This window comes from Gekko japonicus, unplaced genomic scaffold (assembly GCF_001447785.1).
Source record: "Gekko japonicus isolate JY-2015 unplaced genomic scaffold, Gekko_japonicus_V1.1 scaffold633, whole genome shotgun sequence".
In the NCBI taxonomy this organism is placed as follows: Eukaryota; Metazoa; Chordata; class Lepidosauria; order Squamata; family Gekkonidae; genus Gekko; species Gekko japonicus.
The window spans coordinates 12,270-36,222 of NW_015175375.1; the positions used below are offsets into that span (position 1 = coordinate 12,270).

At 44.0% G+C, this 23,953-nt stretch overlaps 1 protein-coding gene across 1 annotated transcript; it reads right to left on the reverse strand.

Moving 5' to 3' along the window:
* Positions 1-13,869: 13,869 nt before the first annotated feature.
* On the reverse strand, positions 13,870-16,868 carry ADRB1 (adrenoceptor beta 1). The gene has a single exon (XM_015425531.1). The coding sequence runs from the start codon at positions 16,717-16,719 to the stop codon at positions 15,433-15,435; it is 1,287 nt and encodes a 428-aa protein (XP_015281017.1). The 5' UTR covers positions 16,720-16,868; the 3' UTR covers positions 13,870-15,432.
* Positions 16,869-23,953: the final 7,085 nt, after the last annotated feature.

Sequence of the window (23,953 nt, forward strand, 5' to 3'; positions counted from 1 at the left end):
ATCCTCCACTCTTTTTATTTCTAGCTGGTTTAGAGACTTTTCACAGATCAGATGGTCAGTCTGGAAAGGACTGAACTTATTCAGAGGAATGCACAGGCCACTTTGTAGTTCTTCTGATGTTACTGGTTGTTTGCTTAGAGGGATGTCGTCCAGCTTCAGCAGCTGTTATGATCAAAATGGTGATATTTCCCCCTCTCCTATACATCTCACTCCCTCTGCCTTTGTTGGGCACCAAGGGTTATTGAATCAGGTGAGTGACTCTACTCTTGTTACTGTGGCTGTTTCTTTTGGAGGGAGAGACGGAGATCACCTGCTTTAATAAAACCATATTGATTTCTTGTATAAGGTATTCATAACCATCCTGCTGTTGATCTTAAAAGAGCCGTGTGATTATTTGTACAAAAGGCAAGTGCACTTACTTCCTCCTTAGGCCTTTTAGGTCTTGGCAGCCTCTGAATACAAAGCAGTGAGGCATGCTAACAATTATTTTGGAGAGAAGGTGTTTCAAACTCTATTGAAAGCTTACCTTACAATATTTTTGACACGCGCAAAAGGAAGAGGTCCACTATCCTATGGCTTCTTGAGAGTGAAACTGAAATAATATGAAATGCGTATGTGTGTGTGAGAGACAGAGAGACTGTGTGAATGGATTTCATTCCACTTGCTGATGTGGCTGCTACAGAACTATTTTTAGCTGTCTAATCCTTCCAGCAGAACATGTCTTCTCCTTTCTGATTAGTACAAAGCTGGCTGCTAGTCAAACGATAATTACATCCCAACACAACACCTACCACAGGCCAACAAACAAGACACTAAAGATCTTTTAACTGTTGCATACCAGATCACTTTTGTGTATGTGTGTGTGTGATGGTTCTGAATGCATTACACGGAAGATACAGATCACACTTTATCCATTTTGGGGTTGGTCTGGAAAGGCCAGCAAGTTCTCCAAACCAAGGCAATCTTGGGGCACTTTTCAAGTTCTCCAGATCTTTGCGGGCGAACAATGGGTGAGTGAATGGTAGACGTGTCCTTGGTTTCTAAAAACTAATAGGAGGGTATGAGTTGAACACTTTGGAATTATAAACAAATTCCTTTCCTGAGGTGTTTGCAAATCTGTAATTGCCCTGCATCATTATAAAAAATTCCAAAGCTCTGTGCTTGTTTGGAGACACCATTTCATGGCTCTGGGTAACAGACTGGATTGAAAGTGCCAATTTAGGACTTCACCAAAATTATGCAACAAGGGGAAAAATCAGGACAGGAATTGTCTGTGCAGCTAACTCATGGCTCCTCTCCATGCAATTTGATATATTGCAAAAGAAAGGAAGCCAGCGCATTCAACCAGATAGGAAATTACAATAAATTAGGAAAGGGTGCAGAACAAAGCAGGTTTGCACGGTACTCCCCCCCTCCTTAGAAGTTATTAATAAATTAGTACCTTTAGATAAGGCTTTAAGGAGGGGGGAAAGATAAAGAAATTGGCCTCTAGTAGTTGAAAACACATCCATTCAGAAGGACAGAGGCAACACAGCAAAAATAGCTCAAATTGCTGGACTGAAGGAGTGATTCCATTTGTCTGCCATGGACAACACACAGGGCAGATTGCCAGCATTTTCAGATCTATGCGTGTGGCTTGGCTAGTTGTGATGACCACCCACTAATGATTTTTACAGGTACAGCCTCTGCACATCTTGTGAATGCTTTTCAGCAGTCTCTGTTTGGGAAGCCCCTTGGAAATTAGCCCTGCGTCCTACAGCCTGGAATAAAAGCAATGCAGAGGAAGAGGAGGAGATTGGATTTATACCCCACCCTTCACTCCCCAGAGGAGTCTCAGAGCGGTTTACACACTCCTTTCCCTTCCCCTCCCCACAACAGACACCCTGTGAGGTAGGTGGCACTAAGAGAGCTCTGACAGAAACTGCTCTTTTTCAAGAACAGCTGTGCCAGAACTATGGCTTGCCCAAGGTCATTCAGCCAGGCGCAAGTGGAGGAGTGGGGAATCAAACCCGGTTCTCCCAGATTAGAGTCCACACACTTAACCACTACACCAAACCGGCTCTCAGTGTTCTCAATCTCAACATTTCAGCTAAACGGGAGGTGCCTGATCCCAAAAGAATGACAGTGGACAATGCAAGACCTAGGGAATTATGATCCATTCCTAGCAGTGCTTTAGATTTAACTTTGGAAAAGAGGAAGACCCAATATGGGATGGATTGACTCAGTAAAAAAAACCACGGCCTTTAGCTTGCAAGGCCTAAGGCTGTCAATGATAGGACATATTGGAGGTCATTAATCCATAAGGTCACCATAAATTGGAAATGATGGCACATAACACTCACATGCTTGTCTTTCTTCCATAAAACTGTAAAAAGTAAACTACTGCTTCTGCTATGAAGATCCATTCCAGTGATAAATTTCATATGAATGGAGAATAAATTCCAAAGAATTACCTAGCAAATGAGATCACTGAGAAGTAACTGCAGAGACCAGAGACTTTATTTTCAGTAAAGGAGTTGATAAAATGGGACTTGCACAGATGAGATATTACAGTGTCATTCTGGCTGCTGCATCTCAAAAAGGGTATCGTACAATGGGAAAGTAGTAGAAAATAGCAACTTTGAGAACAGCCCCAAGTAGGTCTATTCAGATGCAAGTCGAATTCTAAACAATGTTCCTTGGATTTCAAACTGATGAGCAATACTAACACCATCTTAATTTTAAAGCTGTTGCAGCTAACATTAGGCCTGCTGACACGTAAGAAGACTAGGAGGCATGTGGGAACAGAATGAACCTGTAGGTGGAAACATGCTGGGAAAACTGAAGCCATTGTTCTGTAGTAGCTGTTCTGAAGGCCACACTTGGGGCTTTTTAGTTTAGAGAAATTATAACTAAGGGGGGCATGAGAGAAAATAAAATTATGTGTCAGGTAGAGAAAGAAGGAGCTTCTTGTTACATAATACCAGAATTTGCAAAGGTAAAGGTTTCCCTTGCTCGAAAGCCAGTCAAATCTGACTCTAGGGACTCTAGGAATCCGACTCATCTCCGTTTCCAAGCCGAAGAGCCAGTGCTGCCCAAAGATGTTTCTGTGGTCATGTGGCCAGCATGACTAAATGCCGAGGTGCACAGAACTTGAGAGCGTCCAAAAAGTTAATGGGAAAGACATAAAGGCCATGTAAAACAAGTACTTCTTCATGCAACTTGTAATGGGTATATGGAACTCACTGCCACAAGATGTAGAGATCACCATTGATCTAGATCATATTAAATGAGGCTTAGACCAATTCAAGGAGCATAGGTCCATCAACAGGTATTATATGACTAAATGCTGACTCTGTGTGTGTGTTACATGCTATCAAGTAACTTCTGATTTATGGTGATCCTATGAATTAATGATCTCCAAAACGTGATCAAAGTACAATAGCCTCCATTTGATCATTTTAGCTTCTAGGGAGAGTTCAGGATTGATTTGATCTAGAACCCATCAGATGTTGTGGCACACTAGGGATGGGCACAAACTGGGAAAATGGTGGTTCATAGTGGTTTGTGGTTCATTTGATTACACAAACCATGAACTTTAATGAACTTTTCCTGTTTCCTGAACTTGCTAAAACTGCAGGTTTTTCCAAAAAAAAAATCTTCTTTGAGGGAAACCAGCATCCTTTCATCTCTTCTGTATAGTTCTTCTGTGTATTGTTCCCATCTTTTCTTTATTTGGTCCTGTTTAGTTAATGTATTTCCATGTTGCTCTTTCAGCAAGCCTAACTGCTCTAAATTTCCCTTTGATTTCTTGGATCTTGTGGAACAGATCTCTTGTTCTTCCTTTATTGTTGTTCTCTTCTATTTCTTTACACTAGGTATTATAATACTTCTGTTTGTCTCTATGAGCCAGTTGCTGGAATGCTGCATTTAGACTTCTGATTCTATTTCTGTCACTTTTTATTTTTGCTTCCTGTCTATCTTTAGCAATTTAAAGAGTTTCATTGGTCATCCATTGAGGCTTGTCATTTCTTTTGGTTACAGGAATAGTCTTTGCACGTTCTTCCTTGATAATATCACTGGTTTCAACCCACAGTTCTTTAGGCTCATGTTCACTTGAACTTCATTACGCAAATCAGTTTTTTACATGGTCTTTAAACTCTTCAGGAATGCTGACTACATGATGACTAAACAGAATTTCTATGTCTAGATGCCTCTGAATAGTTATGGAGGGCAAAAATAGGAAGATGCCTTGGCCTCCATGTCCTGCTTTCAAGGTTTCCAGTGTCACCTGAATGGATAATATGTGAAAGAGAATGCTGGACTATATGGGCCACTATTCTGATCCAGCAGGTCTGCTCTTTTGTTCTTGTATGTTGCCATACATTTGCAGCACAGTATGACATCAAAATATATAATGTGGTATGATGGACTGTATACATCTATTGTGATATATTAGACTGTTTTGAATGTAGTAAATCCTGAATCATCACAATAACTTACGCAACATTAGTCTTCAACCTTTTTCAGATCAGAGTACACAACTGTGGACCCACAAGGAACTTGTGGAGACAGTTCATCCATTCTACTGGTCTGCTTCCTTTCCTATCCCCACTTCTCTAATAAACTTCTCCCTCTTTCTCATCCCCTCTCCTTCTGTTAATCTTCCCCACCCTTCTTTCTCCTCCTCTGCTTCTTTAAAAATCCTCCCTCTCTTTCTCCTCTCCCTTTTGGCCCCCTCCCCCTTCTCTGTCAATGACCCCCTCACCTTCTTTGTCACCCTACCCCCTCTCTATTTCTCCCCCTCCCCTTATCTGTCAACATACCCCCTTCTCCCTTTTGGACCCCCACCTCTTCTCTGTCAATGTCCCCTTCCCCTTCTCTGTCAAGCTACCCCCTCTACCCAGGGCCAGATTTAGACTTGCTGAGGCCCTAAGCTATACAAAACCCAGAGGCCCCCTACTGTTTTAAATTACATCAGCTGGTCTCAGAAAAATTTAAAATATATACGCCTTTTTAATATTTGAAATTATTGTTTATATTGTGTTTTTATTTGAGGCCCCAGCAGATTGCGAGGCCCTAAGCTGTAGCTTATTTAGCTTATGCGTAAATCCAGCACTGCCTCTATCTTTTGCCCCTTGGCCCCTTCTCCATCAATCTACCCCTCCCCTTCTCTGTCAACTTACCTCCTCTCTATTTCTTCCCACCCTAGCAATATTCCCTCATCTCTCTTTCTCCCTTCTACAGTGTTGGGAAGCTGCTACAGGCCTGGAGTGGCTCTCCTGTCACTGATCCAGGCATGGCTCCAAGCCCAGCCGCATCATCATCATCTGGGAGCTTCTCCAGGCCCAAAGAAGCTCCCACACACCACCACAGCAGAACCAGGGAAGTTCCTGGATGACAATACCAGCTAGGAAGAAAAAGATACATGCATTGTCTGCGCCTTTTTATTTGGGGGGAATTTAAGCACCTCAATGCATTTTTTAAGATGTCAGATTTTTCTGCAGCCCTGGGGGGGGGTCCCCCAAGTTTGCAGTAACATGTTTAGTGTCAATGTGGCCCCAATCCATACATTTAGATATCTGCAGATGAGGGCCATACTTGAGAAATAGATATATAGACAAATGGGAGGCCCACAACACTCACAGGGGGACAATCCCATCTCTCCCCATTGCGACTCCAGGTCTCATCACCCACCTTCAGCTTGGTGGTGATAGCGACAGAGCCTGGGAGCTACTCTGACCTCTGAGTGGCTCCCAGCATCCTCTGCCACTGCAGCTGGGCCAAGCTGCTCCGCTGGGGCAGCTGGGCCTGGAACAGCTCCCAGAATGCTCTGCCTTGGTGGCAGGGCCTGGAGCCTCTCCTGGTGTCTGCCACTGCTGGGCAAGGAGCTGCCCTGGGCATCTGCCACCATGACAGCCAGGCCTGAAGTAGCTCTTGGTCTCATCTACAATGGCAGCTGGGCCCGGAGTGGCTTGTTGTGGTGGCGGCTGCCGCCTACTGAACTGATGTGCCTTGTCTATGCATGCACAGAAAACACTTTTTTCAATTTGGGGGGAATAATCACACATGCACACACATATATTTCTGCACACCTGGGGAGTCGCCCAAGTTTGCAGAAAAATCTGTTCCACATTGGTGCGGTCTCAAGCCGCAGATTTAGGTATCCGCAGATGGGGGCCATGCATTGCTCTCTTAGATATATATTCTAGATATAGATGCTCAGTTCTACTCACATGTCTAAGGTACTACTGGACTTGAATCTAGCTACCCTAAACAGTTACACACTTCTAACTCCATTGGAGTCTATAGGCCTAGAAGGGTATAACTCTGCTTAGAATGTGTCACTTTTCTACTCCTTTCTCCTTTTTTTGGTATTCTGTTCTCTTCTTCTGGTCTTTTTTCTCTTCAAAATACCTAAAGAAAATGGTGATCGTAACACCATTGCATCCACATTGAGTATATGACCCATTTGTGGGGCCCACCCACCAGCAGAAGACCAATGCAGATGTCCTTTGACATCATTCCAAATTTTAACAACTTATAAAGATAGTGTTTAACATAAGAATAATTAAAATAGATTTTTATGCTCTCTCTAAATCCTTTGGAGTACAGGCCTTTTGAAGAACACTTGAAGGAACTGAGCTTGATTACAACAGAGAAGGAAAATCTTCATGTAAAGGCACAAGATAGCTGTTAGGTTCTAAGATTGCTAGAAATAGGATGGCCAGTGAGAACAAGCAGACATAATGAGGACGAACAGAAGGAAGAGCAGCAATTCCTCACTGTTAGTATCATTCAGCAATAAAGCAAATTTTAAAAGGTTAGAGAAATATGTATGTAAAACGCTTTGGGTTTTTACCAGTCCTTCTAAAGTGGGGGGATGGACTAGATGACCTATTAAGGTCAACAACTCCATGCTGATAGGATCATAGGCTGTGATTCATCTCTTTGTTCCTTCTTTCCTCTGGTTTCCCAAACTTTTCAGTGCAAGCGTGTCTGATATTTGTGTTCTTCTGACTACAGCTTCTATTGTTAATCCACGTCTGGTTTGCTTCAAAGAAATATCCATCATGGATGTTTGGACTCTCTGCTTGCACTGTTTCAGCTGTCCTCTAACTCCTCCTCGAGTCTGCTTTTCCAGTCCTCCAGAACACACTGTACTAGGAGAATAATCCAGAACAGAGTGCTCGCCAATAGTCTTCCCATCTTTTTCCTATGCACATGGACACCATATGTCTGATAGGATCTATACATTTATCACTACATGATTCTTTCTAATATTACACTCAAAGCAACCCATATTAACAGTGCATGTTATACCACAGGTGTGTTGACTGTCAGTTGTAATAATAGGCAGCAACCAACTGCACTCCATTCAATTCTGTATTCAGCAGTGTTATATGCTGCATCTAGCAATAACACACTTTTTTAAAAAAAAGGGATTGGGGCACAGGTGGTTTGAAGATCACAAACTCAATCCCTTCTAAAAGCATTTTAAAAAATCTTAATAAGACTTTGATCACTATTGTATGAAAAAAAAATGTGCCAATCCAGTTAGGAGCATCCACACACACATCCCAGCTAGATGTAGAGTGCCATACGCAACTGGAAAGGTCAACTGTCCTCTACTTCGGCCCTGTTCATACAAGGGGTTTTGGTCCAGGAGCGAGACAGAATGGGGGCGGAGCAAACGGGCGCGATCCCACGGCAACATCTGGCAATCGTTGACTGCCCGTCCCTGATCCGTCCCTCCCGCCCGAAAACCCGCACTAAAAAGAACCACCTACCTGGGTGGTTCTTCCGAAGTAGAGCGCCTCAAACTGGCCGTGGGATTGGCCGGCGTGTTCTTGCGCCGGCACATCCCGCCCCCCGGGCGAACTGCGCATGCTTGAGCGTGCGCAGTTCGGCAGCCTCCCCCCTTCCCTCCGACTCTTCCTCCCCAGCATCTGATCGTGCCGGGGAGCAATGCGCCGCGGCTTTGGGGATCCGTGGGATCCTGCCGCAGCGTCGCAACTTTGGTGCGGCTTTTAAAAGCCGCGCTTTTCACTGTGTTTTCCCTGCCGTGTGGCAGGGGCCTTCAATAATCAAATAAGCACTGTTCAAGAAGGTGGGAAGGGGCTGGATCAAGTCACTGTCTTGTTGTTTTCCCATTCCTGCCAAACAGTGATTGAGACAACTGCTCCTTATTTAATAGTGCTGTGCATGTGCAGAGTTGGATCACAGTTTTCTTATTTATATTGGTAATTCTTACCCTAACTCCTGTCTTTCCTACTACTAGGTTCAGGAGAGCTCTGAACATAATCAGAACCCCAGTATTTCAGCAGTTCTCCGTCACACTATAAGAAAGTAAGACACACATTTTACATCCATGACAACTGACGTAGCTTCACCTTGATACTCCCCTCATATTAGGAAGCTTCTTCTACTTCTGATAGGAGGATAAATATGAGCTGCAGACAAATAAATCAGGAGGAGGATGCAAACTGACACCCTAATTTCAGAGAAACGGAGCAAAACTTCCATGCACTGCTATGCAGTTTGGAATCTGGCCGCGCATAAATACTAATTTTCTTTTCTTTCTTTGTCTCCTTCCTCCAAAATGCGTGCAAAGCTGACTTGTTATAAAAACTATGTAACTGAAAAAGACATATGTTATATTGATTGGGGAGGGATTGATAGTTTATCTTCAAATAACCTCTGGGGTGATGGTCTTTTTTTTTTTTTAAAAAGGCAACAGTTATAGGCAATTGTGCATTGAGGGGGACATTCAGTTCAGCCTTCTGCATTTTGGCAGGGCCCTTCATGCTTAGCAGCAGTGTTCCCTCTAAGCTGAGTTAGTGTGAGCTAGCTCACAGTCTCTTAGCCTCCGGCTCTCACATTTTTGTCTCCGCTCAGGAAGGATGGCTCCAGAGGACACTAATTTATGCAGCAGCCAAATCGCTCGCTCACAACTTTAATGCCAGCAGCTCACAAAGAAGAATTTTTGCTCACAAGACTCCACAGCTTAGAGGGAACATTGCTTAGCAGTCCTACCCACAGGGTGAAACTAGGCTCAGAAGACAGGCAATCAATGCAGTACACTCCAGTAATGGGTCACTGCCAGGTGTTCCCTCTAAGCTGAGTTAGTGTGAGCTAGCTCACAGTTTTTTAGCCTCTGGCTCACACATTTTTCTCTTAGCTCAGGAAGGAGGGCTCCAGAGCAAACTAATTTATGCAGTGGCCAAATCACCTGCTCACAACTTTAATGTCAGTGGCTCACAAAGTAGAATTTCTGCTCAGAGGACTCCACAGCTTAGAGGGAACATTGGTCACTGCTGCCTCGGAACAGACAATCAGGGATTGCTTATTTGAAATCTCCTTGCATAGAGAAAGCTTTTGCAGCAAGGAGAATGGTAAGCTTTACACTGTATTCCTGACATGTATCCTCCATGAAGGAAGGCTTTGACATAGGGATGCTTTCCAAGAGCTATCCCTCCTGTATTCTGTGGTGGTGTTTGACAACTATTCCATAGGTCCTTCCTGCACACTTGAATTGCCTTCTAAATAAGGCTGATCATTAGTAAGAAACAGCAACAGAAGAAAGCAGGAAGAAGGAAGGAGCCCCATACCAGGCATGGCTGTAGGACAAGAAATGTTTTAGGAAAAACACATTCAGGTGACTTTGGCAAGTGAGCTGTATGCCAATTATCGTAGTTTTATTTTAATCATACAGCTGCTGCTCACAGATCTATGTACAATGGAGGAAAACTACAGCAGAGTATAGTAGTCGTGATTAGCGTATGGGCCTAGGATCCGAGACACCCAAGCTGAAATCCTCATTCTGCTATGGAAGCTTGCTGGATGACCTTGCGCCAGCCATTCTCTTTTGGTCTAGCCAACCTCACAGGGTTGTTGTTGTGAGGATACAATAGAGGGGATAGCCCAGGCTAGCCTGATCCCCTCAGATTGCAGAAGCTAAGCAGGGTCGGCCTTGGCTAGTATTTGGAAAGGTGACCTCCAAGGAATACCACAGAGGCAGGCAATGGCAAACCGCCTCCGAAACATTTCTTTCCTTAAAAACAAGTCTAGCTCACCACCTAGTGGTGCATAACCCTTAGGGGGTTCGAGCGGGGTAGTAAGTTGAAAGAAATAAATAACGCTAAAGTGCTGGAACTGTTGCCTGCCAGACAATCTGAGGATCTCCTGGCTAGTCTACACACATAATTAATAGAAGGGATAGTGGTGTGGTAAGCTGCTTTGGGAGGAATGTGAGGTATAAATCCCTAACCATTTAAATTGAAACCATGGTACAATACAGGCTTGGCTCCAGAGAAGTATGAGGTCAGTTTTTGCCATCTGTTGGCTGCCTCAAATTTGGAGCAGCACCACATTGGCTTTACGGGCTACTGCAGGAGGGCAAAACCAACCACGCAAATGTGCCTACATGGAAGCATTTACATATGAACACAGGCTTCTTTGAACTCAAGCCTGACTAGATCTATCACATTTTTGTTTCCCCCTTCTTCCAAGAAGCCTGGTGTGTGGCATACATGGCTGTTGTCTCCTCCATTTTATCCTCACAACAATGCTGTGAAGGATGTTGGGTTGTAAGAGAGTAACTAGCTCAAGGTCATCTAGTAACATCGTTGGTTGAATGGGGATTTCAACCCAGGTCTCCCAGGCAATGTTCCCGCTAAGATGTGGAGTCTTGTGAGCAGAAGTTCTACTTGGTTAGCTACTGGCATTCAAGTTGTGAGCGAGCAATTTGGCTACTGCATAGATCAGTTTGCTCTGGAGCCCTCCTCCCTGAGCGAAGACCAAAATGCGTGAGCCAGAGGCTTAAAAACTGTGAGCTAGCTCACACTAACTCAGCTTAGAGGGAACACTGCTCACAGGGCCTAATTTCACATGCTAACCACAATTCCACATTGGCTGCATGGATGAAACAATCATAACGAAAGTAGTCTTTCTGAATGAGTGGTGTAACATGAAAATTGTGTTACCAATGACATCCGATGCTTAATTTAACAAACAAACAAACACAAAAGTGACAGAGCTTGCAGTCCCCTGCCCTGAATGGCCAAAGGCCTAATCATGTGTGGGGTTACTTAGAAGTAAGGGAAAGTCACTCTGTACGCACTCAAACAAACTCTCTTCTCTATCAGTAAAGCATATATTCTGAGGCTGTGGGTGGGTTTTTAACTTATGTATCAAAGCCTTTTTATATGCATGGCAAGGCACACTGTGCATACAAGCACATAAAACAATAGGATAATTGCAGTTATTTCCAATTGAATCGCTATAGATATCTCAGCAACAAAAAGCACCCTCGCATCTGCATTTTTCTTGTATAGTAGCTATAGTTACTAGAACCAACTCCTGTGAACAGAGGCACCTTATGTGTTGTAGGGGAGTACGTAGATTGTGGTGCATTTTGACATGTGACTGTGACCAGAGTCCGGGCTAGCACTGAAGACAAATTCTGGGGATAAGCTGTGGCACATGTTAAGCCTTGTGTATATCGTTGTATCAGAACCCTTATTTCTTCTCTGGGAAGCCAGGATACATGGTAATGTGCCACAGGAGTGTCACTGGAAACAGCCTCTCCAAGGCAAGTGGTCTTGCCTTGGTCACAGTGTTCATAACCATACTGAGAGTCTCCGCAGCCCTGAATCTATCCAAATGAAGCCATATAAATGGATTGATATATTGCTGCATAACAGCGGACACATTTTATCAGCCACTATTGTTACAGCACTAAAATCCATCCCCGGCTATTTCCAACTGACTCCTTTCCCAATATTAATAGTCATTATTAAATGCCTTTTTAAAGGAGGGATACACTGTTGTAACTAAGAAATAGCCATAAAGCATACAGAAAATTGTTGCTTCATCTATCTGTAACTCTAGAACAGTGTGTGCCTGAAGAACTGCCACAGAATCCTTGGAAGAAGATCAGTATAGAAAAGCAACACAGAAAAGACAGAATTCTAGTGCTATCATAAGAAGACGACAGTTTAAGCAGCAAGCAGCCTTGATGTCCCTTGTGCCAACTCGAAAGATTTCTTTTCCCTCACATACAAGCAGGATCTCTAGTGTACAAACACATTGTAGTAATCCATGTAACGGAGCACTGTGACATAATTAATGTCCGTCTACTACATTTAAATTACATTTGATAAACCTGCACTTGTCAATCAGCCTGTTTGACTTGAGACCTCATCCAAAGCCCAGGGCAAAGGGTAATTAATTAAGGGGAACAGCCATTTCCTTTGATTAATTTGTCCTGTTGTAAAGCTGCAGTGAGGACTCAGTACTGATCCGCCTCATTCCAAACAAATTAGTTCAGCTCATGGTCTTTTATTTATTTATTCATTTCTTTATTTCCTTCCTCCAAGGAGCTCATTCAGGTGTAGACAGTTCTCTCCTTCATTTTATTGCCACAATAACCCTGTGAGGTATGCCAGGCTGAGAGAGAGTTACTGGTCCAAAGTCACTCAGTGGATTTTATGGTGAGTGGGAACTTGAACCCAAGTCTCCCTAGGCCTAATCAACCTCTCTAGCCTCTATACTCTACTGATGTAAAATCGCATTCCGCTGACAACTGGTTTGCTCCTGTTTTACTGCAGGGGGTCCTGTGCTTTTCATGGTAGCACAGCAGGCATAAATGTAACACGTAAAGCCCTCCAATTCCAGAAAAGTGTCAATTGCTGAATTTCTGTCTTTTGTGCCACTTTTTAATGATATATAAAATATAAGCAAACTGTGCCCCTTTTCAGGACTTTAGGAAACGGTGGAAATACTAGCTGATAACATACTACAGGAAGCTGAAGCGGCCAAAAGTATGCTGAGAAACAGCTAGATAGAACGACGTAAAATGCTCATTATATTCAGCTGTCAGTACTGCTATGTATTCCATTGACTTCAGAGTTCAATCGCACAATCAATATACACTGAAGTTCTGCTTTCAATTTTCTTCCTGTACATTTCCATCTGATTGTTTAGTATCAAAATGATATTTTAGGTTAAACATTTATGGTTGCTACCTGCCTTTGACCCTGATTGCATCAGGAGAAAGATGGGGAGTATAGATATCCAGATAGATAGATAGATGGATAAACATAAAAAGCAATCTAATTATCACCTGGTTCTATAAAAATACTGTCAACTTTCACCCAGGAATGCATAAAGACTGTTCACAGTAGTCAGTCTGGCATAGTCCTCTTTAACAAACTTACTTCATAGTAAGTAATCAGACCTGTCTAGTAAATGGGATGGTTTACTACTGTTTTGAGTGGAGTTCTCTCCCTGATGTGAATAATGCTTCTGCAGAAAGTTCACTGGAGCTCCGGCTACAGGAGCATTGCTTGTAACAGCACCACTCAAAATCCCTTGTTCTGGAGTGGCTGTTGACAATCTCAGCCTCAGTGGGACAATTCATGATAGACAACTCATAAGTGATTTATGGCTTCTGCATCTCAATGATCTTTCATCCACAACATTCAGCCCAAAGGAAACCAAGTACAAATAAGTCTGCCCCTTTCAGCTTTAGGTCTCCAACCACCTGGTCTTACATTCTATCAGAGTATATTTAAACAGATGATAAGAGACATCCATCAAATCAAAGCAATTAAAGTATTTATAGCCCTATCTAGAAACAACTTGCCTTTGGCTCTGGAATTTCAAGGAAAGTAAGCAGCCTTCAGTCTAACAGGAACGCTACCTTATTTCGTCCAGCAAGCATATTTTTCAAAAAGATAATCATGTCAGGAAAAGCCATTAAGTTGCACTGTATTGGTAATACAATCCATATTTTCAGAAAAACAGACTCTGCTTTTTTCATTAGGACTGGGTATTGTTTCTGTGTACCTATAGAGAAACTCTGCAAATAGGATTGCTTGTGCTGCAGTGGTATTTATTGCACATAGACCAATGACTTATACAGTAGTAAATTGCACTGAAGTATATAAATATATTATAAAATGCACACAGGCACGCACACACACTCACACACAGGGGAAAGTAAGGAATGACAATGAAGTGCTAAAGTTCTAACAGATTCACATGGGCTCCTGGGTATAAAAATATAACTAATAAAAATGTTTAGGATTCATAGCATGAATATACATTCAGTACTTCAGTTAAATAATATTAAAAGCTTTTAAAAAAATTAAGCGTAAATATATTTGACCGCAACAGAAATTGGGTTGGAATTTGATGGTTTTTAAACACCTTTGTTTTCTTGTGGAGTGTGTGTGTGTGCAGGTGTGTGCAGGTGCATCAATCTTTACAACTGTTAACACTGTGCAAAACAAACAAAAAAACCCCTCTCTTTTCAAATGTGCAGTAACATTTTGGGTGCTCTTAGTCAATTTCCCCTGCTCATCTTTCAATGTGAACAAACTGCCTCCAGAAGAGGATGCTTCTGCCTCTATAAAAAAAATCCCTAACAATACATAAATAAGCTGTTTAATATAAACATATTTCCCCTGTACGATATGCACAGCTTGAGGTAGATGTTCCTTAGCCTGATTTATGTTGTCTCAAAGGACAAGAAAAATGCATTCCCAGAGGAAAAAATAGTCACTGGGATGAAAAGAGAGAGATTAGTTCAAAACAGAAGTATGTCCATTTACAATATTACTGGTTTATCATTCCCAAATAGGTGTTAAGGGTAGTGAGGCCATAAGGTTATTAAGGCTAGGTGAGCATACTTACTTGGGGACAAGTTCCAATGAACTCACTCACTTCTGGCTAAACAAGCATAAGGATCAGGGTTGCCTGGTAAAACTCATCTGTATATACTTTCCAATAGCTTATTAAAAGAGAGTTTTAGCATCACTTCCAAAGGTGGTGAACGCCTGAAATCTCCACTGACTTCAGTGGATATACATGACCAGCACATTGTACATTAAAAAAATAATAATCAGGCTACAGTTTCTGCTACTGAAGATCTTAGAATGAGTAAGAACAGTGAAAGAAGGTGATCCCCGGCTCTGTCAAACCACTAAGGGCTTGGTTCTGTTTCTTTCCATTTCAGGGGAGGCAAACCACCTTTTCACAAAGACTGTCAAGCCAAGCGCCTGCCACAAGTTCAGGTCTTTCTGAAACTTTTCTTTTGCAAACTCATTTTTCTCCTGCACACCGAGCACCTAGCTCCCCTGTGTAAATAATAATAATCCAAACGTTATGGAGACATGGACTTCTAATCCCTTTTTGTTCAATGGTTAGTTGCTCTCTGTTTGCATTCATTTCTGATGCGTCAGAAGAGGTACACGGCGTACAAGTTCACCTGCTTTTGATCTTGAGCAAGTAAGATTGTCTGCCCTTTGAGACAAGACAGACCATTTGGAGTTTTGTCCGGTAACCAGTTGCTGGTGGATACACGCCCCCCTGCTTATTTCTTTGACTCCCTTTCTTTACCTGCAATATTGCTTTCCTATTATTTTGATCCGCCCCCATGGGCTGCCTTTATACCTTGGATTCTGAATAGGAGGTTTTACTGTTCCTTTCCTCTAAGCTGGAGTCACTTGCATCCTGTCCACCGCCATTGTACTCAGACCATGTCCCTCCAAGTGTGCACTGAGGAGTATTTCCAAGGGTACTGATGAAGCCCCCAGGGCAAGGAGAGAACTCCCCAGTACTGGCATGCAGCCTACGGTCTGCTTTCCTAGGACAGCACAGCATCCTCTTGAAAGCCTTGCGGAAATCCGGGCTCCTGCAGTAGATGATGGGGTTGAAGGCAGAATTGGCATAGCCCAACCAGTTGAAGAAGACAAAGAGCTGGTTTGGTACCAAGCCTCTGTTGAAGACCTTGACCACGTTGACCAAGAAAAAGGGCAACCAGCAAAGAGTAAAGACGCCCATGATGATGCCCAGAGTCTTCAGGGCCTTATGCTCCTTCACAGCCAGGACACGGGAACTTTTCTTTTTGTTGACTTGGCCATTGCCCAAGATGGGCAGGTGCTGGTGAGGCGGTGGCTGGTGATGGTTGTTGTAGAACCGGCCCTCGCTCCTGTCGATTTTCTTCATTTGTGCCCTGGCTTCTCTGTAGACCCTTATGTAGACAAAAATCATGACAAAGAGGGGGATGTAGAAGGAGATGACCGAGGAGGCGATGGCATAGGCCCAGTTGGTGACAAAGTCGCAACAGCCTGGGTCGTCATAACATCTCAGAGCCTCCGGGCCCGTGTCTCTCCACCAGTGCATCATAATGGGCAGGAAGGATACCAGTGCGGAAATGGCCCAGACGGTGCAGACAATGCCCTTGGCCCGTCTCTTTGTCATGAGGCTCTGGTAGCGGAAGGGTGAAGTGATGGCCAGGTAGCGGTCGATCGCGATGACGCACAGGGTTTCGATGCTGGCCGTCACACACAGGACATCCACCGAGGTCCAGCACTCACACAGGAACGAGCCCCACAGCCACCTGTCCCGCACCACCAGAGTGGCGCCAAAGGGCACCACCACCGAGCCCATGACCAAGTCGGCGCAAGCCAGGGAGGTGATGAAGACGTTGGTGAGGGTCTGCAGCCGCTGCGTGCGCCCGATGGCCGCGATCACCAGCCCGTTGCCCACCACGATCAGCAGCACCATCAAGGACATCAGCAGACTCATGCCCACCGCCCACTGCTGGGACAGGGCTTCCTGAGGGCCGCCGGGAGGGAAGGGCGCGGAGGAGGCGTTGCCGGCGCCGGGACCCGCCGTGGAGTTGGATCGGCCGAGAGGGCTGTCGTCCAGGGGGAGCCCTCCATCTCCCATGGCTGTCCGGCGAGGAGAGGGGTCAGCTCAGGGCAGCCAGGCTGGAGGCATGAAGGCGGAGCGGAGCGCCCTCCTCGCGAGCGCCGGGGGACCAGCCGGCGACTGCCCTCCGCAGCAACCGCGGCCGCCGCTGCGAACGCCGCCACTCGCTCCGGGGCTTCAGCATGTTTGGCGAGCGCTCCTCCGGCGGGCTCCGGCGCCCACGACACCGCCCCCAAGCCGCGCGTCAGGCTCCGAGCGGCCAATGGGGAGCCGCCGCCGCCGCCTCCACTCCTTCGGAGATCAGAAGAGGGACTCGCCCGGAGACAGCGGAGGGCACAGCCTTTGAGGACCCCGCCGTCGAAAGGGAGGGAGGGGGGGGCGGGAGAGGAGGCTTCCCGCCAAAAGTCCGACGCCCTCCGCCTCCGCGGCTCTTAGGGAGGATTTCCCTCCGCTGGCGAAGGAGAGGCTCTTGCGAAGCCCAAAAGAAAGTGGACTCTTGCTGCGACTCTGGGGGAAGAGGGGCATTTAGGGAGCGAGCGCAGGGGAACTCTCTGTGGCTTCAGACCCCGGAGAGGAAATCCCGCGGCACCCAGTGAGACACTTCGGAGTAATGTGCAGGAGTGATGGGTTGTGGGGAAGCGGGAGACGTGTGGCCAAGAGCGGTGTGTGAAAAAGAGTGACAGAAGAAGCATGCTGGATGGAAAGTTTTTGCAGCGCCAACAGTTTGTTGCGAGGAAGTGTCGGGTTTTCCTGTCTTCCTTTCCCTCTGACTTCTATTCCCGTCAGTAATGTTGCATTATGCCGGCGTGGCGCTTACATAAATGGGCGAATGATATAACCGGCAGATAGTATTACGATATGTAAATACGGTAAGCAAGAGAGACAATATGTATTAGCGCAGGGGGAGAGAGGAGGAAAGAAACCGAGGAATGCGGCATGTCTTAGCCTGCAGAGTCAGTGACAGATTTTGAAACAAAGAAAAAAGAAACTATATTTAATTGCTGCCTTTATTTACATCAAACGGAACTGAAATAGTTGCATGAATCAGACCAGCAACAACCTCATACTTATTTCCTCTTTCTTTGCACGCAACCAGTCTAGTTGAAATGTGATTGTTTCTTTTGGTCACCTGAACATAAAGAGGGGAGGTTTTGTTTTCGCATGAATTTCCTTACAGCAGTGGGCCTGTTCAAAAGTGCATGGCTCATGCCGAGCAAATATTTCTCTCCTCACTTCAAGAGTTTCAGCATCGTCCTCCAGCCTTAGACTTGGACAAGACTAAAGGAGCTGTTCAAGCACAGCTGCCTGTTGCTCAGCCCCTACTAAAAAAAACCCCCATCTTGACAGTACTTGTGAATGAATACTTAGAGTGCATGGGACATATGTGATAATGCTTATCTGTTGATAAAGCATGCAGTAGCTACTTGTGCAGCCAATCTGTGCTGGGCTGATTTCATGTGCAACCAAAAATGACAATTGAGCAATTAATACTGCTTCCACACAAAGAATTTATGGGAATGTAGTTTGCTGCTCTTTGCATGTGTGTATGTAAGTTTTCCAGAGATGATACCAAGTAAATACAAACAGAGTAATGTACAGTGATAGACAGCATCTGTTGAATATCTTGAGAATGTTAGCTTACACTTTCATCCACTTGGGAATCTGGGTAAGCAGATAGTTGCTGATGGATTTTCTTTACAATGTGAGTGGATGCTACAAATGTCTGCTCCATAACTGTATGCCCACATGCAGTGTGGGCAGCGGTGTTCCATGTAAGCTGAGTTAGTGTGAGCTAGCTCACAGTTTTTTTAGCCACTGGCTCACATTTTTGTCTTAGCTCAGGAAGGATGGCTCCAGAGCAAACCAATTTATGCAGTAGCCAAATTGCTCACTCATAACTTTAATGTCAGTAGCTCACAAAGTAGAATTTTTGCTCACAAGACTCCATAGTTTAGAGGGAGCATTGGTGGTAAGTACTATGAGGTTAGCCACTGATTCTAGCAGAGGAGATACTATGGTTCAGTGATAGAACACATAGCTTTGCTGCAGGCTGATTAGGAAATATCTCTAAATATTTGATGAACATTGCTGGGTGTGTGTTCCTCTAAAGTTTAATGGAGACATTTTTGCACAGGCAAAATCAACCCTCGGCATGTCAACAAAGGGCTGATTTTTCTTGTGTGCATATAAAGTAATGAGATGGCAGCCAAGTGGTGGTCAATGGATATGACTGATTACTTTGGAAAGAAATAGGTCAAATGTCCACATCCTTCCTGAATCTTGTTACCATCTTGCCATATTTGGTGCAAATATCTGTGGCATGAAGCCCAGCTGAGACTGGCTGCAATAAAGTACGTTTTGCAGCAATGCTCAACAGCCATTTAGTAACTACTCTGTGTTTATCAGTTGATAAACAGTATTAGATATCATGCCATTGAGCCAATTCAACTTTGTGATTTTTGAAAGGACAATCTGCTCCATTTAATATTCCACTCGTGACTATCTTTAAAAGAGGAAAAATATTAAAGTATTAGCTGGCAGATTAGGGAGGAGTTAAGGTGATTGAAGTCTGATTAAATATGTGCAGAATCCATCTAAAATTTATTGTACAATTTTTCTTTAAAAATAATCCAGTTTTCATGGATAGTTTGAGCCAAATGTAGACCAGCACTGGTTATTGATTCTTACGAATCAATTGATTACATATATGTTAAGACACTGAACCTCTGTGGGAGGTCGGTAGTTCAGCAGTTCGAGACCCGGGTGCCGCATGACGGAGTGAGCTCCCGTGTCTAGTTCCAGCTCCTGCCAACCTAGCAGTTCGAAAGCAAGAAATTGCAAGTAGATAAATAGGTACCACTTCAGTGGCAAGGTGACAGCGTTCCATTTAGTCATGCCGGCCACATGACCACGGAAACGTTTTCGGACAGCGCTGGCTCTTCGGCTTGGAAACGGAGATGAGCACCGCAACCCTAGAGTCAGATTTGACTGGCTTTCGAGCAAGGGAAGCTTTACCTTTACTTTATATGTATTAGCAATATAATACAGTATATAATATTGCTTTATCAACATAAGGTAATATTTGGATAACAGCTTAGACAAGACTAACAGAAATCCCTCAAATTGCAGTCATCACTAAGGGCATTGCTGCTTAAAATGTTCTTAATATGAACTATATCATTATTATGGGACATTAATGCTACATATAGTAAGGGATCAAGAGGAGAAATTTGTGACAGTTTCATCTCTATGCCAGAAATCTTCTAACAGCACAGTCATAGTTGCAGCCTAGAAGTGAATTATTTATCTACTTATGCTAACTGTTTATTTAACTGTGACTAAAGGGCAGTGACCTCTGGCTCCACGGCAGTCTAGTCTCTCACTAAGTCTTTGGACTTTGGCTCCCTAGTCTCTCTACCTACTTACCTCTAAGTCTCTAAGGCAACCTGGAAACTGTATGGCAGAAAGCAAGGGGGAAGGGAGTCCTCACTTGTTACAGGACCAATTTTTGTATTTCATAGTGTGCGCTGAGTCTGTTTGGGGATAGATTTAAAATCTGTGCTTTTGGTTGGATGCCTCTGTACTTCCTTCTCAACCTATACATTTCTAAATAAAGTTTTAGGCATATGTAAGTCTCCAGGATGGGAGGGAAGGCAGAATGGTATAGCTTGATCTTGCCAGATCTTGGAAGCTAAGCAGGGCCAGAGCTTGGATGGGAGACCAACAGGGAAGGGTGTGCAGAGGAAGCCAATGGCAAACCACCTCTACTTCTCACTTGCCCTGAAAGCCCCTTGCTGGGGGTCACCTTTAGTTGGTTGCCATAAGTCACTGTAAGTTGATTGAGACTTTATGACATTCAGATACATGTTTCCAGAGGGAGATAGCTCTGAGAAAGTTTTTCTTGGACACAAAACAGTAATAACTTCCATTCTTTTAATTATTATAATTCCCATTTATCATTGTCATTATTAGATTTGAGACTGATCAAATGCCTAAATAAGGAAAAAATTAAAGGAGGACAACAATAAAGTTTGACAAAGGCATACATATCCCACCCCAAACAAAGCTTTTCTTTGAATACAGCCTCAATACAATACAACTGTCCCATTCCATTCCAGTGAGAAACTGTCACAATATCCATGTAGATGGTACCTTTGTTTTTAGAGAAATATACACATGGCAAAATCTTGCTTTTGTGCCTTGGGGTTCTGTTTTTTAAGACTAGCGTTTTGGTTTAGACTTGACATTTCCCCATAAATGCCTTGATTTTACTCCTGGCATTTTACAAGCAGCGGGATTCCACTGTCCTGTTGCAAAACAAAATTCTATTGACATTATCTTGTAGGTAGCTAGGAGAAGGTAATATTACAGAACCTTTCAAACAATGAAATGAAAAATGTAATACAATTATGGACAAAGAACATGAGGCCCTTTTATGATCAGAAAAATGACTGCTGCCAGAAAGGAACTAAGGTATGGGCCAGTGGTATAAGTGAGTATCCTTTTATTTTAATGGTGAATAGGTTCAAATAAACATTTTAATGTATAATTTCTGCTTAAAACCTGACTATGTAATGGTCCTCAAATCTACCACCTACCCTTGGGTTTCCAAATGACACCATACTCCTAAGAATCAGGGTCTATGTTGCATAGCTGGAGACAGGGGTCATTTCGTAGAAAAAGAGGTGCGGGAGCTCATTAGCATAACTTATTAGCATATGCCACACCCCTGACATCCCTGGAAGTGTGTCAGAAGGCAACACCCACCGCTCAGGCGCCACTGGACTGATTTGGACTGCTAGCCATGGGGGGGGGACATGCAGATCTGCCCTCGCAGATGGGGGAGAGCTTGTACCTGAATAAACCTTGGGCTTGGGGGGTTCCGGTTCCGGTTTCGGCGACAGCAGACGGCACCGAGTACCTCTCTGTGCCTCTGACTGTACTCTTGTCAGGAAAAAAAGGGTGATGGGGAGAGGGGGAGAGGGGGGGGAAAAGAGGGAGGGAGAGACAGAAAGAAGGAGGGAAACAAGGAAAAGAAAGAAAAAGAAGGAAAGTAAGAGGGAAAGGGGAAAAGAGGGAGAGAAGGAGCAGGGGCAGGACTTGTTGTATGTGCCCGCCCCCGGGCTCTTTACTGCTGGAGCTCTGCTCCTGTGCACTCCTGCAGGAAATGACCCCTGGTTGGAGATAACAGGTAGCCAGCTGCCCGCCCATGTAATAAGTTGCTACAGTGCAATCACAAAGGAAATACTTGTTTGAGAGATGCATGTTAGGCCAAAGGGTGGCTGATGGGTGGGCTGAAGTGTTTAAAGGAACAGCTCCATAGAATGAGCCAGAAGCCCAGAGTCACAGAGCATACCAGGCAGGATGTGTGTCATATAGGAGAGAACTAATATACTATGACCGATTTCACACTAGCCTTTGTCCCGGGCTTGCTCCTCCTTTTCCTCCGCTTCTGGTCAATTTCACACCATTTGTCCCGCGGCCGCCTTTTGACCCGAAGCTTCCTCCGTTTTGCTCCAGAACAGCTCAATCCTTGATTTCCAAGAAGTTTCCTGTTGCCGTGTGGAGAAAAAGTGGGAGGGGGAAGGGGAGGGTTTAAGAGGGTGAAGACAGGGGAGTGGGAGGAGGGAGGATGCAGAAAGCCACATGAAACCTCGCCAAGGAAATAAAACTCCAGGAGCAGATTAAAAACAGCCATGTGCCAAGAGCTCTAATGCGAAATCAGTTAAAAGGGTCTGGGGAAGACTGCCCCACCGGTAAACAGAGGTAAGTAATAGGTGCGAAATCAGTCTATGAGAAGACATCCACAGTTCTTTTAAACGGGTTCTGAGCACACCTCTATATATTTGCATGACTGGATTGTGCATACGCGTTCATCTCATGACTGCAGCATCAAATGTTGTTTTGTATTGTATGGAAGAGCCAGATTAATTGCCACAATGTGATGTCAGTTCAAATGCCATGGAGACAGTCTGCATATTCAAGACTTATTAAGTGGTTCATGATGGACAAAGGCTGCCTACTTTTAAATGGGTGCCTATAGCTGCTCCTTTCATATCAGTATTATCTTCAGCAATTATTAGGTGATTTTCTTTAGCTCCATGCCATGAAAAGCTTCAGCTGCCCATTTCTGCCCATTAAACCTCGATCAAAAGGACAGGACCTTATTTCCTGGCCAGTTGGCAACCTTATGATAGGCATACATATGTGAAGCAGCCCTTTGAAGACTACCTAGGTAATTTCTACAGGGAAAACTATTCCACCTGAGTCCAGAAAATAAGCCAGAGTCTATCACGGGGGTAGTTATTTGCACTTATAAGCAGGAAATAGAATAGAAATGTAATAGGAATATAAGCAGTTTTAAAAGTTCTGATATCAAAATTTCATTTCCAGTATGCAGTCTATGTCTTTCATGTAGATCATAACAGATTCTGTGTGAAATAGTGTTCTGGGTGTTTTTTTTCTTCAAAAAATGCCTATTAGCTGCTTACTTTTTGGGTGAATAAGAGAAACAAATGTAGTTAATTTCATCAGCACTGATTACTTGCTTGTTAACATCCATCTGGAGCCCTTTTGTCACCACAACTTGGCATCAAATGTACAACATTAACCTGTCACTACGCATAATAAAATAAAACAGATACCACCCTTCCTAAGTTAGCAGTAGTCTCCTACTGCTTTGAAGTGTGAGCAACACCACAGGATAATTCCCTCCAGTGCAAATTATAGAAAACAGTATAAGGCGCCCTGGTTAAAATCCAGTATCTTGTAGTATATTAAAACTACTACTACTACTACTACTACTAATAATAATAATAATTAAAAAATCAAAATTGTGTGTATAGGGATCGGGCAGTCCTCATAAGCTACACCAAATGAGGAGTGAACCAACTGTAAAACGGTTGATCGGCTCCTGTTCTTCTATTGTGTAATTTAATACATCTAATTCTCAGCATGGCTCCATCTGCTGATACTTCAATCCAAGAGAGACAACAACACGATTTTTCTACAGACCAAGAGAAACCCCAAGATTTACAGAAAAATATGAGAAGTTGAAAAACATGGAGGGGGTTTTAAAATCCATCCAAACAGAGAAGCGTTGTCTGTGTTTGCATAGACAACGGGCCTTTGTCAGGTTGAACATAAGATAAGCCAATGCTGGATCAGGCCAATGGCCCATCTAGTCCAACACTCTGTCACACAGTGGCCAAAAATACCAGGTACCATCAGGAGGTCCAGCAGTGGGGCCAGG